The sequence below is a fragment of the Aethina tumida genome, chromosome 3 (genome assembly GCF_024364675.1).
Source record: "Aethina tumida isolate Nest 87 chromosome 3, icAetTumi1.1, whole genome shotgun sequence".
Taxonomy (NCBI): Eukaryota; Metazoa; Arthropoda; class Insecta; order Coleoptera; family Nitidulidae; genus Aethina; species Aethina tumida.
Genome location: NC_065437.1, coordinates 36,733,026 through 36,747,366, shown reverse-complemented (window position 1 = coordinate 36,747,366; position 14,341 = coordinate 36,733,026). Strand labels below are relative to the sequence as shown.

The following is a 14,341-nucleotide window of genomic DNA, read 5'->3' as shown; positions in this document are numbered from 1 at the left end:
ACGCTAGCATCACTTCCTGTGACCAGGAGAGTCTGTGTCAGCATCCAATCAGGAAGAAATGGACTCTGCCATTTCTTTGTTCTGACCCAAACCGTTTACCTGACGAATTATGAACGGTTAAAGCTATATAAGGAATAAGTAATGTTAGGCACTTGCACAAGGTCAAGTTGAATTTATTTTCTGGAACCAATACAGCAAACTCGCAAGTTTGGTGCCTTTTAAACTGTGGTTATTTCACAATCACAATTTGCAATATCATCATTTTGATATCACATCATCAAATAAAGTATTTTCACAATTTGTCACATATATTTTTTTATGAGTCATACATCATTTTCATTATTTGTTATTTATCTGAAACCTTTAATTGTTTTTTAACCTAGAAAACAATTAAATATTCCGTAGTAAGATAATTTTAAATCTATACAAGCCAAGGTGATGTGATTATTGCTTATTAATTAACAACAATATTAAGAAACTGAAGTTAATTAATTAAGAATAAAATTAATCCGCTATTATTTATTCGACATATTTTGATATTATTAGTAAATTTAATTGAGTTTGTTATATTATATTAGTATGATAGTTGTATGGTGAATACATGTTACTGGACGACTATCCTATATTTATATCAAACATCGGACTTTTTTCCATCACTCATTACTAAAAAGTCGAGTTTTTTAAACAAGTAAAATTGTGATAATAAAATAGATACTGTTGTAAAGTCTTTACTGTAACTGTAATTGTAAGACACAGAGATATTAATTTTTGACAATTGTTTTTAGTTAAAAAACATTTTGATTAGCTCTGTTACTTGACTTAGTTATTTTGGGTGGGGGGTCAGTAGGAGAAGAAACATTTTAGTGGGGAGGGGACGACGTCTTCGAAGATTCAAGCCACGTCGCGACGCCTGTAGCTTTTAGGACAGCGTCAACCTCTGAACTCCTTCAGGCAGACTAAAGGTATGGTGTGAGTGTGGTGTTTTTAATCGCTTTCTTTTAAATCGAATATAAAAAGTGCAACAAAAACGCATAATTTTTTATCCTAACATTGCATCTGAGCAAAGGGTCAGTTGACTGACTTTTTTAATGAAGCTTTAAGTAGTTTTAAACAATTGAAATTTTGGTGCACAAAAATAGTGTTTACGTTCGGGTGGATTCGGGCAACGTCGATGAGGTTTGATTTGATGTAATCCATAAAACAAAAAGACCAAAATTTCTATTTTTATAAACAAATGTAGACAAGTATTTAATTAAATTGAAAATTGAATTTTAAAATTATTTTATGTCAAAATTGTAGTGATTATGTTTATTTGAATAGAAATATTGTGACACGTTACATCACAAGATATACTCAGATTTCAAAACAATATGTACTCGTTTTATGACAATTTCTTATGCATGAATTAATTGAAAACATTATGTTTGTAACTGTAGTTAAAAATTATAAATAATAAAAAATGATCACATTTACATCCTAACATATAGGTTTATACCTATAATATTTGAATATTGATGATTGATACTTGTTGAAAATATTTATATCAGTAACTTTTAATGCATTATTGTATATAAATTACAATAAATGAATATTTTTAAAATTGTCTTATCTTACTTACTCTATTTTTAAGAGAATAATTGAGAGAAATTAAAAATTAGATTATAATTAAATCATGTTCATTTTATATTGAAGTCCGTATTGTTTTCGAGGAGTACATTTTAATTATGACATGGAAAAAACATTCCGTGATTCAATATGTAAAAAAATACATATTTATATTGATATGTGGGGCTGAACTAATATACAATAATGAAAATCAGAAAAACTAGAACTCCATCACGGAAGAAACGGAATAGATTAACCTGTATCTGACCGTATAAGTGTTATTGATATGCCTAAATAAAATTGATATATTTAGTGATTAAAAGTGTGGTTAGCGAGATATCGGTGAACGATCCGTGATGGTATATTCAGCGTGATTCGGACCTAACTAGGAGCGGACTAATTTTAGACTTGGAACCGACGCCTCAACCCGAACTGTTCTGCCCGACAGAGCTCATAGGATAAGATATTAGCGAATCGTCAGTATTTGCGTAATTCGGGAATAACAGATGCTTATATTTTTGACTATTTATTTTTAAGTCTGAAATGTTTTTGATCTCGAATTCTCTTTTGCAGATCTCTTGTTTCTTGTTCTTGTAAATAGGAAACTAAAAAGCCGCCGCCATGGACGCGATCAAGAAGAAGATGCAAGCGATGAAGCTTGAGAAGGACAATGCGGCGGATAAAGCTGATGCGATGGAAGGACAGGCCAAAGATGCCAATATGCGGGCGGAGAAGGTCAACGAAGAGGTACGCGAACTTCAAAAGAAACTTACTCAAGTTGAGAACGACTTGACCACCAACAAAAACGCTTTGGAACAAGCCAACAAGGATCTGGAAGAAAAAGAAAAATTGTTGACCAACAGAGAAGCTGAAGTTGCCGCTTTGAATCGTAAAGTCCAGATAATTGAAGAAGATTTGGAACGTTCTGAGGAACGTTTGGCCACAGCCACCACCAAACTCGCCGAAGCCTCTCAGGCTGCTGACGAGAGCTCCCGGTAAGATATGTCACTTGCTTCAGTCAACTTGACACATTACCAATTAAAATTACAAGTCGATCAAAATGGATCAGGACAATATTAGTGATGATGATGAATCTCAAAGTCGCGGTGATTTTCATAGTTGTACAGAGTAGGAGTTTTCTACAAACATTCTACATTTTGCATTAGTTAGTTTTAAAATGACATATTTTATGTTTCAAGTATGTGCAAGGTGTTGGAAAATCGTGCCCAACAAGATGAAGAACGTATGGACCAACTTACCAACCAACTTAAGGAAGCCCGTCTCCTCGCTGAAGATGCTGACAACAAATCCGATGAAGTTTCCCGCAAACTGGCCTTCGTTGAAGATGAACTTGAAGTGGCTGAAGATCGTGTCAAAGGTGGTGATGCCAAGATAATGGAGTTGGAGGAAGAATTGAAAGTCGTAGGCAACTCCCTCAAATCCTTGGAGGTGTCTGAAGAAAAGGCTAACCAAAGAGTAGAAGAATTCAAGAAACAACTTAAGACTTTGACTGTCAAATTGAAGGAAGCTGAGGCTCGGGCCGAATTTGCTGAAAAGACCGTTAAGAAATTGCAGAAGGAAGTTGACAGGCTTGAAGGTAATGAACATACTCTTATCAATAAATTTTGCACATGTATAGAAACACTGTAAAGATATCTCTTAATTGTGGTCTACAGTTATGCAACCAACCAAACATACATGTTTGAACGGTGTCTTCACAATCAAAAGATATTTTTAGTTTTTGCTTAACTTTATTTGCATTTTTTATCACTTTGTTTTGCTGTTGCTTTTCAGATACCGTTCTTCGCGAAAAGAACAAATACTTCGCAATTGTTACTGACATAGATAAGACATTCGTTGAAATGTCTTCTCAAAGCCAAAAGAAGTAACATACATACACATTTACGCACACAAATATATACATTTTTTTTAAAAAATGATGTTACTATTTGTTTTAAATGGTATTATCATATATTATCATTAGTTGTATGTTTGTAACTATTTTATTAAATAGTAACAAATAAATTAAAATTATTCCTATGGGTGTACAGTTAAGTGTACACAAATGTATGATGAATTTAATTTTAGATTATTGTTATATAAATGTGTTTTTCGTAATATACGCAACTAACACACATTTTGCTTACTGCCGCTTTTGGATTATTTCGTAGGTACGTTTTATGTTGGAATTTAGTGACGTATTCCCAATATTCCATAAATAGTCCAATTGAGTAACCCATATAACCAGTACTGTGCTTATCCATACTATAATTAACCCAGAATTTTTAAAGTTATATATTATTAATTAATTGTATACTTTTTATCCTAGATGAACTTGGAATCAACAAGGACAGATACAAGTCCCTCGCCGACGAGATGGACTCCACCTTTGCCGAATTGGCCGGTTATTAAAATACTACTACGTACTTCTTACATGTTTCCATCCAGCAGGGCTTCGAAATGATTATCTCGAAATGTTACTAATCCTGCTTACAACATAATATACTATGATGTATTTATTTGTATAACTTAATTTATTTTACTTACATAACATGTTGTCTGTCACACAAAAATATATTATATATTATGAATATTTTTAGTGCTGCCATATGATTTAATGCCCCAATGCACCATCCAGTTTTGATGAGAACCTGTCAATAAATATTGTGGCTAATGTGAGGAAGTATTATTAAGTGAAATATTTTAATATGAATTGATCAAATAAAATATAAACTTAACTATAACGAATCAATATAGTATGTATGCATTAATCGTAGAAATTTACGCAAATTCAAATTAAGATGTATTTTCTATTCTATTCTGTTTCTATTATTTTTTTAGCAGTAAATGCGACGGACAAAATGAAATGTTCAATCAATATGTGACAGAAATGTGCGCGTCAAAATTGTGAAGATAAATTATTATTTTATATGAATACTCAGCGATTTCCTTCTAAATAATTTAATTTCAAATTTCGACCAATCCTAAAAAAGGTCATTCAAGTTGGAAGTTGTCTCAGTCGTGTACCCCAAATAAAGGAACGAGAACGAGAAAGTATATCATAAATAAAAATGATCCTGTTAAATTTTTTGAAATTTGAAAAAGTCATTTGGCATTTTCAGTTCTTCTCATACTTTTTTCTTATACACACTGGTAAGATATTCAAAATATTTAAAATTTAGAAATTCAATAATTCCTAAAACATCTGTACATACTCTTTCATTGAAGTAGGAAGAGTTAAAAGTGGCCAAATTCGTCTTTACGTAATTAATTAATGCATAATTCTTAGGTACTAGAAAACATAGTTTTAAATCACGCTGTTGGACGCGATGTCATTGTAAAAATAATGTTCCACAAAATAACATTATTTTTCTTAATACTGATAAAAGCGAAATGAGATTCCATTTCGGACTTTTCCCTTTTTAGTTATATATTTCGCGGACTGTTCAATTTAGAAAAGTTCAGACCCCGATTGCAATCATAAAAATGATACACTGTAAGATAATATTTGAAACAATTAATAACAATAATCATAAATAATAATTAACAATGCGTTTTTTAATAAATCAATTAGACGGTAGTACGATCAAAACTTACGGATATATGCTTGAAGGAGTCGTTTGATTTAAGTTTAGCAGCAATTTTTATTATACTACTGATTAAAGATTTATCAATTTGTGTTAAGGATTCCCAAACCAGCTGATCGTGTTCTATTGAACATGGAGTCATCATTTTAAAGTACCAATACACCCTCGTTCAAGTTTATTCATTCAATCGATCTCTGATTGATCTACTATACATATTGATACTGTACGACTTTATTAATCCACTTAAAGTTGTTTTTTTGCTAAGACATTTTCTTATTGTTTTTGAACGTGTTGTTTCATATTTGTTCTAAATTATTATAAAATTATTCCTTGCTTTCATCCTTTATAAAGTATACAGAAAGGATCTAAACATACGTTCGAACTTCGATACTCGAATTTTGAATAATTACCCTTAAAGGTAGACAAATAATCCGATAAAACCCAAAGAAAAATACTTCTTTTTGTCAACAAACATAAAGACACGTGACAAAGTTTGAAATTTGTCAAACTTATTTTTTTCCCACCAACATGAAATCTAAATTGTATCCACTTGATCATGGTATCATACAAAATGTAAAAAATTATTATCATATCGCTTTAAATGTCGCTAATAATATACTTTCCATAACAAACTTTTAATAAAAAAGGCAAAAAGTCAGTAGGAATTTAGGAAAATTGAATGAACATTAATACCTGAAAATTACTTACTCAAACACATTGAAGAAATACAGTAAGAACCGTGAAATAAGTAATAGCAAGACAAAAATAAAATTATTATTATTATGTTTTAAAGACATTAATTTATTTAAATTGTTGCAAATTCAACAAATTTAAGGTCAGGATATAATTTATCTAAAATTTGTACCACCGTTAATGAGTCCTAAAAAGAAATGACCAAATCAATAAAATTGGATAATCACAAGCAATTAAATAATTTATTTTATTAAAGCTTTGTGTGCGTATCATTTATCAATCAATCTTGCAAACATTGAAAAAGTTTGATTTATTATTTTTGCTTAAATTTTAAATTAAAAAATTATTTTCTATACATTATAGTCACTCTTTATGAATGAAGTTAATTCGAAATTTAATATGTTCTAAATTATAATCAATTTTTAGAAGTGTTACTCTTTAAAGAAATTTTGAACAACTCTGGTGTGGTATCGTCAATGAATCTCCAAACATCTGCGGAATATTTCGGTGTTGTGATTGAAAACGATACTGTAAAACCTAGTTCGCTCAAACATCAGCTCCTCCAGATGTAAAAGGTGTTCGTCACTTTTTAGAACTGGCTGAATATTTTAGAAGTTTCTTGAAAAACTTGTAACTTTGACAGCACCGATGTTTGAACTGTTCCCTGTAAGGGAAAAACGTTTGAGTGGACAAGTGAGTGTGAAAAGTACGATTAAATTAATGATTTTTGAACATTTTTGATCTGGAACTGATTGCCGAACTACATACAGACGCGAGCAAAAAGATTTAAATAATGTTCTTTATCCAGTGGAACGCGTGTTGAATGAATGGACGATTTTAATGTAACTGTGAACAAATCAGCAAGATTCGTACCGTGGATGTTAATGAGCAACTAACGAACTGTTGAGTAATATGCCAATACAGTGGCAACAGGGCTCACATCTATTTAGACTATTTTGTTTTGTAAACAAATCGGACAAAGGAGCAGTTTTTAAGAAAGAACCAGACAGTTAAGCTTTAGATGTCGAGGGTTAAACTACGTTTATTGTAATCAAGTGTATTATTGTGAATTTAGTGTTTTAATCAAAAGGACAGATTAATAGTCGCTAATCAAATTTAAAATTTTATATAAAACGAGTTACTTTATTTGTATTATTTATATAATAAAATACTTAATTAATATTCATAAAAAGTGATCCATTGAAGGTGTTTATTGAAACTTAATCATACTCAAATTTTTTACAACATATTTCAAGTAATGTAATCATTAAATGAAATCAAGTTTTCAACATTTATTCACGATTATTACGCATATTAACAATTCTGTGAAAAAATTATAAAATCATAATCTTTTTATGAATTCATTTTTTGAATCTTAATATCACAAATTATCTATTTTTCAAAAATATTGGAATAGTCAATTTAATGCAGTTTTTTCTCACTTTCTCGCACGTGATTCGTTAATTCTATCCATCAATTGAATTTTAAGAATCTTAGATCAGTATAGTATAATTAATATAGTATTCAATAATCTTGAAAAATGTGCCACTTCAGGGTGTCATTAATTCAGTGGTGTCCTTAGATTTTCAAGATCCAATAGGTTTTGGTTTTGGGCAAAAAATGTGACATTTTGTTTATATTAAATGTTGAATTAAAGAAATATATACAAACTATTCTTTATAATAAGCAAAATAATAATGTTAAATGGGGATAATAATAAATGTATTTATTATACCGTTGAATCTTGGTATATAATTTTTATGATAAAATTAATATGAGAGTCCACGACTAGAAAAGTATGGAAAAGTGGTTTCACGGCATTGGAGGGTTTATGGGGAAGAACCAAAGAAATCAATCGTTGGGAAAGGTTATTAAAAAGGAAACTTTTTATGTGAAATGATCGTTGCGTAAAACCGATAGTTCACACCCTCACATTTAAATGACGTCACGGGGGTATCTGGACGCAGGCGTCGTGGGACGTATTGATCACCCTCCCAGTCGAGACATCTATGACTAAGGAAAATTTCCGATCGTGTATTCTGTCGAAAGGTGTTTGTTTCCATTTCTTCTGGATATAACTGGTGTTCATAAACAAGTGTGGGCTTAAAAACCCTAATCTGAGTGAATATTTTTTGACGTTGCTCTAGCTAATCCGTAACCTTTATCATGGTTGAGGAGGGACCTGAAATCAAACCTGTACAAGGAGGTGCGTTTAATTTTATCAATTTCTTATTAAACTCATTTTAATTTTTTCTATTTGACTCATTTCTATCTAATATTTGTTTTCCAAATAGTTAATATTTTCATGTGCATGTGAATTTATTTAATACATTATGTTAAAATAGTTTTTTCCAATTTTAACTTAATAATTAGTTGAGTGGAATGGTTATAAAAATTAACATAATCTCTAATAAAAAATATTTTAAACCCATATTGTAAAAGGTCACAGTTATTTTTCGGTTTATATAGACTTACGATATAAATAAATAAAATATCGCAAAAATGTACTTGAAATTTCAAATATTTATTACATAATAATATATTTGTTACTATTATATTCATATATTATTTATTGATGGATATGTCACATATGAATCATATTTGTGGGATTTAATGAACATCAATAAGTAACAATTATTTTCCATAATGTGATGTGATGAAGTTTAAATTGTAGAAGGAAGTTAATCAATAATATCATGCAATATGTCAGTTCTTTTTATTATTCATGTAAAATAAAATTGGCGGCAAAAATTCATTTATTTTGCTATAATTTTACTTACCAGAAACGATATTCAATTTTCAAATGAAGTAGCATGTTTGGATAAGAACATTAAAAAAGTGTAAGATGTGTTTTATCGATTAATTAAAAACATTTCTCGGGTTTCGGAATCATTCACTTTTTTGATGATTATTTACTATAATATTTTTAAGCAAAATTATTTCAATTTCAATTTTACAAGAAAACAGTTAAAATTACAATACGCACATATCAAATGATCAGATCAGTAATTGCAAAGAAATATTAATATTTAAAATTTTGTCTGCGCAATGGTCTAGATAATTAATGAGGTGGCAATATATTTTTTAGTAAAGGTCAAAGAAACAATAATAAATTTTTAGTATCTATTGGATTTATATAATATTTTGTTGTAACGAACGAAATTATTATTTAACAATAATATTTTCAAAGTTAAAATATAGTGAGAACTTACTTACTAAGTTAGAGTCTTTATTATTTTATATACATAAACCAAAGATGTTTATTTCAGTGGCATATCCTGTGGTAGTTGGATTATGTTTCGGAGGTACAGCATTCGGAATACTCATGCTGGTAGCAACATACTACTGCTACCGTCGCAGAAGGAACAACAACGGTAAACGACATGGACCTGATCAGCCTTTAGCTTTTCATTCTCATCGCAGACCCACTGCAGTAAAAAGTCCAGCTGGTTCAAGTGGTGGTACTCACTACTTGAAAAAGAGCCCCAGTCCCACCGGACCCTCTAAAAATCCTCCAGGGGTAATTATTCTCGTTGATACAATTTGTTCAATTTCAAGTCAAGTCTATAACCACTTATGAGTTTGGTGTTGGCGTTGTCCAACATTGAAATAAGTCGGGAAATTAAAAAAAAAAAAAAAAAATAGTTAAAAAATGATACTAACAACCACGACGAGGATGGGATTCGAACCCACGCGGGCAGAGCCCATTGGATTAGCAGTCCAACGCCTTAACCACTCGGCCACCTCGTCCAACGATCAGAACTGTTGTGTATTTAAGTATTACGTATTCAACGAAATAAGTCACAGTTGGATCATTGAACATTTTTAACAAACAATAAGAACAATTAAAGATCGTGAATTGTTAATTTTAGATGTCGAATCCCCATACACCAAGTCCTACAGGAAGCGTTGTCGGACCGTTGGAGAGTGGCGTCTCAACACATAATCAGAACGTTCTTATGCAACAAGAAAATAAAATGGACTTACATCCGACACTAAAGGATGTCTACACAACAGAAACGGAAACTATAAGTCATACAGTATCACCCACCAAGGAAGAGATCGAGACTAACGAGAAAAATCTACAACAAAACGCCTCATATCTCGGTCAACTTGTCTTCAAATTGAGGTAAATGGAGACCGTTTATTTAAATCATTCAAAATTTAGCAGATGTTCAGTTAATGCATTTTTAGATACGAAAACAATAAAAACGCTCTGATAGTGTCTGTGGTGCGATGTCGGGATCTACCAGCAAAAGATCCAAACGTCGGCTCCAGTGATCCCTATGTAAAACTGCAATTACTCCCTGATAAACAGCATAAAGTTAAAACTAGGGTATTGAGGAAGACCAGAAATCCAGTTTACGATGAAGATTTTACCTTTTACGGAATAGGATTCAATCAATTACCTAATATTACCCTGCATTTTGTTGTGCTCAGCTTTGATAGGTAAAATTCATTCTAGTTAATGGGTACATCGTAACTGATCGTGACTTTGGTATTTATAGATACAGTCGTGATGATATTATTGGAGAAGTGTTTGTTGCACTTAACACTGTTGACGTAACTCAAATAGAAAGTCAGCAAATGGCTCTTTGCAGGGAGATTCAACCGAGAAGTCTAAAGGTATGTGTGTACCATTGTATTGGTAAATATTGAATTACTTTTTTGCAGATCCGCTCACAAGGACGGGGTGAGTTATTGGTATCCCTCTGCTGGCAGCCAGCAGCTAACAGACTCACCGTAGTCGTACTCAAAGCAAGAAACTTACCGAAAATGGACGTTACCGGCTTAGCCGATCCCTACGTTAAAATTTACTTACAGGTTGTAATTGTTGATAACTTGTATTTTCCACTCATAAACATCTACATATCTTCCCACAGTACAACGGCCAAAGAATTGCTAAGAAGAAGACTCATGTGAAGAAGAGAACACTGAGTCCAGTGTTCAACGAAAGCTTCGTTTTCGACATTCCTGCTGGTGGCGAAGGATTAGATTCTGTCAGTTTGGAATTCTTGCTTTTAGACTGGGATAGGGTTACAAAGAACGAGGTGATTGGAACATTAGAATTAGGAGGCCCAAAATGTAATGGATCAGCTCTCCATCATTGGAATGAAGTTTGCAACTCTCCAAGGAGGCAAATTGCCGACTGGCATAAATTGAGAGAATAAACAACACTTGAAACATTCAACAAATAAGCTATAATTTCCACAGGTTGCCCATTTCGTTTTTAATTAAATTGGTATAGGGGATTGTCCTTATACCAGGAAACGTTTAATTTGTTCTTCTGCTAAGGAATACGCTTATCAATGCAACGTGTTGCTGAAACTCCCGGATGAATGTAGCAACAAGATCATATCAACAAGAACAGAAACGCATTGTAAGCAGCCTTAGTCATAGTACTTGATGCAAGTAGAATAGAAATTTTATGATTATATGTATCTCAATACTCAATACTCAGCATTTCGGTATCCAATCAAGTAGTCGGTATCTAGATATAATAAATACTAGAGCTTATTATATCTTCGCAAAAATGTAGTTCAATGTAAATATGAGGAAGTAATTGTTAGGTTAGGATGAGAAAACACAAGTTAATCAAGGAATTTTATACCCGGCATAGACCATCCAAACAAGTACAAGACTTAGATAAAATAATGATGTATTCACAAGACCCGATTAAGTAGTTGTATGTGTGTGAAATTTGGTTTATGACTTTGATATAAAATTCCAGTTAATTTGTTCACATTACAAATATGTTTCGCTTAATACAATCTTTTTATTAAAGTGATAAAAAAGCTGACAAAATTGGTGGCAATCGGTATGTACAGGACTAAATTATATACGATGTTAAATATTCGATAAAAATTAGATGTTAAGTTAAGTATGTGAAATATTTTGAAATAACGCTTTCGAAATATTTCACATATTTCACAATGTTGACTCCTCAACATATACCTATATACAATGTGACACACTCATCCGTTATCATTTTTATTCGTATTAGTTCAATTAAATATGAGCAAAGAAATTATTTCATTTTAAGTGTATCACACTGTAAAGTATATGAAAATGACTGCTGCTATTTACTTGTTTTAATTTCAACTCAATTGCCAGGGTCTCTCTACACCAATTAGTTATTACAATTAGAAAAATGAATTTTAGCTTTGTTATATTAGGAGGGTTTGTGATATAGATTTAAGCTAATTTTGACATAAAAAGGTACCAATATACTGATATAACATTATGCATCCAAGTATAACAAATCTACAACAGTGTTATTTGTTGTTTTAAGGTCTTAATTTGATGGGAACTTAAATTTATCATATAATATGTATAATATAGCTTAAAGTAAATACTCAGATAATCTGTATATTTTTATCTGATGCTGTATTGAAAAACTTATTCAACGCACACATTGACTTTTGATTCTTTTTCTTGAATTGAGTGAATTGGCTTTATTCCATACGTATTGCTGATAATATATTTTTAATGAAAAACAAACAAACACCTTCGCTGATACAACGAACTTCAATTCGAAGCGCTTTATGAAAAAAAGAATCAGCAAGTGTACAGTAATTGGACGGTAAGTTGTACGTACTTTTTCCTCATCTAAATGTTTTTCAACTTTCCCTGTTGTTCCTTAAGTTTATTTTTAATTATAATTGTCAAATTCATCCTGGCATAAATACTATAGCGTATAGAACTGTTTAATTCGTATAAATATTACATTTGTTTATCGATTTGTGTTAGTAATATTAGTATATATTTTGCTATTTATCATAATGTAATTATAAAAATTAATGTAAATATCAAATAAATGTTTCAATGGTTTTTATAATACATATTTTAATTTTGTTTAAGTTCAGAAGGGGTTCAGGATACAAAAGGACAAAAAGTTATATATTCTTTATTGATCACAATAGATCTCAATTGTGGGACTTGAGTTTAATTTTCTAAATTGCCCTAATTACTAAATATTGTGACAAAATAAAATACATACAGTTGTGGACAGAGAAATTGAAATGAAATTAAGTTATTTCATAAAATGCTATAAAACAAGTTTCATCCAGTCAGTATAAAATATATATTTGAATATTCTATAATTTTTTTTTTGCATCCTTTGTCACAAATCTTAAAATCGACGGAGATATTATTTGCCTGTTTTGGTTGGAAAAAGAAATAGTAGAAAGTAGATTCAAATATATTTATGTGTTGTGGCTCAGTTTCAGTGGGAAGAGTGAAAGATTACACTCTACAGAAGAGAGAACGAGAGAAACGAAATTCTTTCTTGTCTTCTAGGCAAATAAAAAAATAATTAGTAAATCTAGTAGAATAAGCAGGCGTTGATTGAATTAACAAAACTAACAAGGATCTATGTCCATACGAAATGAATGGTATGAAAAAAAAATATTCGAATATCCTAAAGAATTTTGATGAAGAATACTTTGGAGTGATGAATCAAAATTCAATAGAATAGAATTAAATGGTAAACAATACAAGTTTGGACCCTAGATACACTACAGAAACTTTGAAACAATGTCGAGGTAACGTTATGGTTTGAGATTCCTTTTCTTAGCATGGTATAGAACGACCATAAAAAATTATTGGAAAAATGGACCGTTTCATGTACCATTTACAAACTCTGCACAATTATTTTGTTTAAGATTTAATTTATAATTGTAGAAAGAATACAAACTATTTTAATTGCATTTCCTAACTAACCATAAATAGTAATATGGCCACAACATAAATATTTATATTTTTAAAAAAATTACATTTTTAATTTTTAAGTAATAACATGATGATAATTGGTTCATAACAATAAATGGGAACTTGATCTATAATTAATTTTTAAGAAGAAACATAACTATAATAAAAATGAACAAGTATGCGATAAAAAAATAGGATAGTTGGTAATTAAAATTTATTGTTGTGACAAAACAAGACGTGAAATGGATAATGAACTTAATATTTTTAAAACTTATCAAGAAAATGTTGTCATAAGTGGTTTCATAAATGTGAACTTAGATTTGATAAGGCTAAATAATAATAATTTTAATTTCTAGATGTAGATGTTCAAAACGTCTTGAACTGCAGAGGATTGGTACAGAATTATTTTCAGACGTGAATCAAAATTTGACATTGTAATGGTGTTCCGAATTTATTGACAGTACTTCCTACTTTAGAGAACCTTAATGTTGGCGAAAATTACATATTTATACAGAAAATCAATATGTGTTCCCTCTAGCATGTATGGGTGACACAGGACGTATATGCAGCCCCTGTCAATTGGACCAATCTGAGGAAGATCTGAGATCTTCCTGGGCAAGGATTGGAATTGCAGTGCTACTGAAAATTATCTGTAAACTTTTGTTTAGATAAATTTCAACTAACCCATATAAAATTACAAACGTAGACAGCAAACAAGTCATCTGCCTAATGATCAAAAACTTATA

General features: G+C 30.8%; 2 protein-coding genes and 1 non-coding gene across 3 annotated transcripts; 2 read left to right on the top strand and 1 right to left on the bottom strand.

The window, feature by feature from the left end:
• Positions 1–810: 810 nt before the first annotated feature.
• LOC109605486 (tropomyosin-1) lies at positions 811–4,198 on the top strand. The gene is made up of 4 exons (XM_020022077.2): positions 811–962; positions 2,179–2,600; positions 2,805–3,202; positions 3,935–4,198. The coding sequence occupies exons 2-4, from the start codon at positions 2,227–2,229 to the stop codon at positions 4,015–4,017; spliced, it is 855 nt and encodes a 284-aa protein (XP_019877636.1). The 5' UTR covers positions 811–962; positions 2,179–2,226; the 3' UTR covers positions 4,018–4,198.
• A 3,736-nt stretch (positions 4,199–7,934) lies between these two features.
• On the top strand, positions 7,935–12,296 carry LOC109605481 (synaptotagmin-11). The gene is made up of 7 exons (XM_020022059.2): positions 7,935–8,091; positions 9,155–9,405; positions 9,758–10,014; positions 10,080–10,334; positions 10,394–10,511; positions 10,560–10,709; positions 10,769–12,296. Exons 1-7 carry the CDS (start codon positions 8,052–8,054, stop codon positions 11,054–11,056), a joined length of 1,359 nt encoding a protein of 452 aa, XP_019877618.1. The 5' UTR covers positions 7,935–8,051; the 3' UTR covers positions 11,057–12,296.
• On the bottom strand, positions 9,554–9,635 carry Trnas-gcu (transfer RNA serine (anticodon GCU)). Its single transcript has one exon. It is a non-coding gene; the product is annotated as a tRNA-Ser (tRNA).
• Positions 12,297–14,341: the final 2,045 nt, after the last annotated feature.

Excerpts from the sequence above, each read along its gene's own strand:
- LOC109605486 (XM_020022077.2), top strand. The coding sequence starts at position 2,227 with ATGGACGCGATCAAGAAGAAGATGCAAGCGATGAAGCTTGAGAAGGAC. Across the intron at positions 2,601-2,804 it reads GCTGCTGACGAGAGCTCCCG|TATGTGCAAGGTGTTGGAAA; the intron begins GTAAGATATGTC and ends TTATGTTTCAAG. Across the intron at positions 3,203-3,934 it reads GGAAGTTGACAGGCTTGAAG|ATGAACTTGGAATCAACAAG; the intron begins GTAATGAACATA and ends TTTTTATCCTAG.
- LOC109605481 (XM_020022059.2), top strand. The coding sequence starts at position 8,052 with ATGGTTGAGGAGGGACCTGAAATCAAACCTGTACAAGGAG. Across the intron at positions 10,512-10,559 it reads TTCAACCGAGAAGTCTAAAG|ATCCGCTCACAAGGACGGGG; the intron begins GTATGTGTGTAC and ends ACTTTTTTGCAG. Across the intron at positions 10,710-10,768 it reads ACGTTAAAATTTACTTACAG|TACAACGGCCAAAGAATTGC; the intron begins GTTGTAATTGTT and ends ATCTTCCCACAG.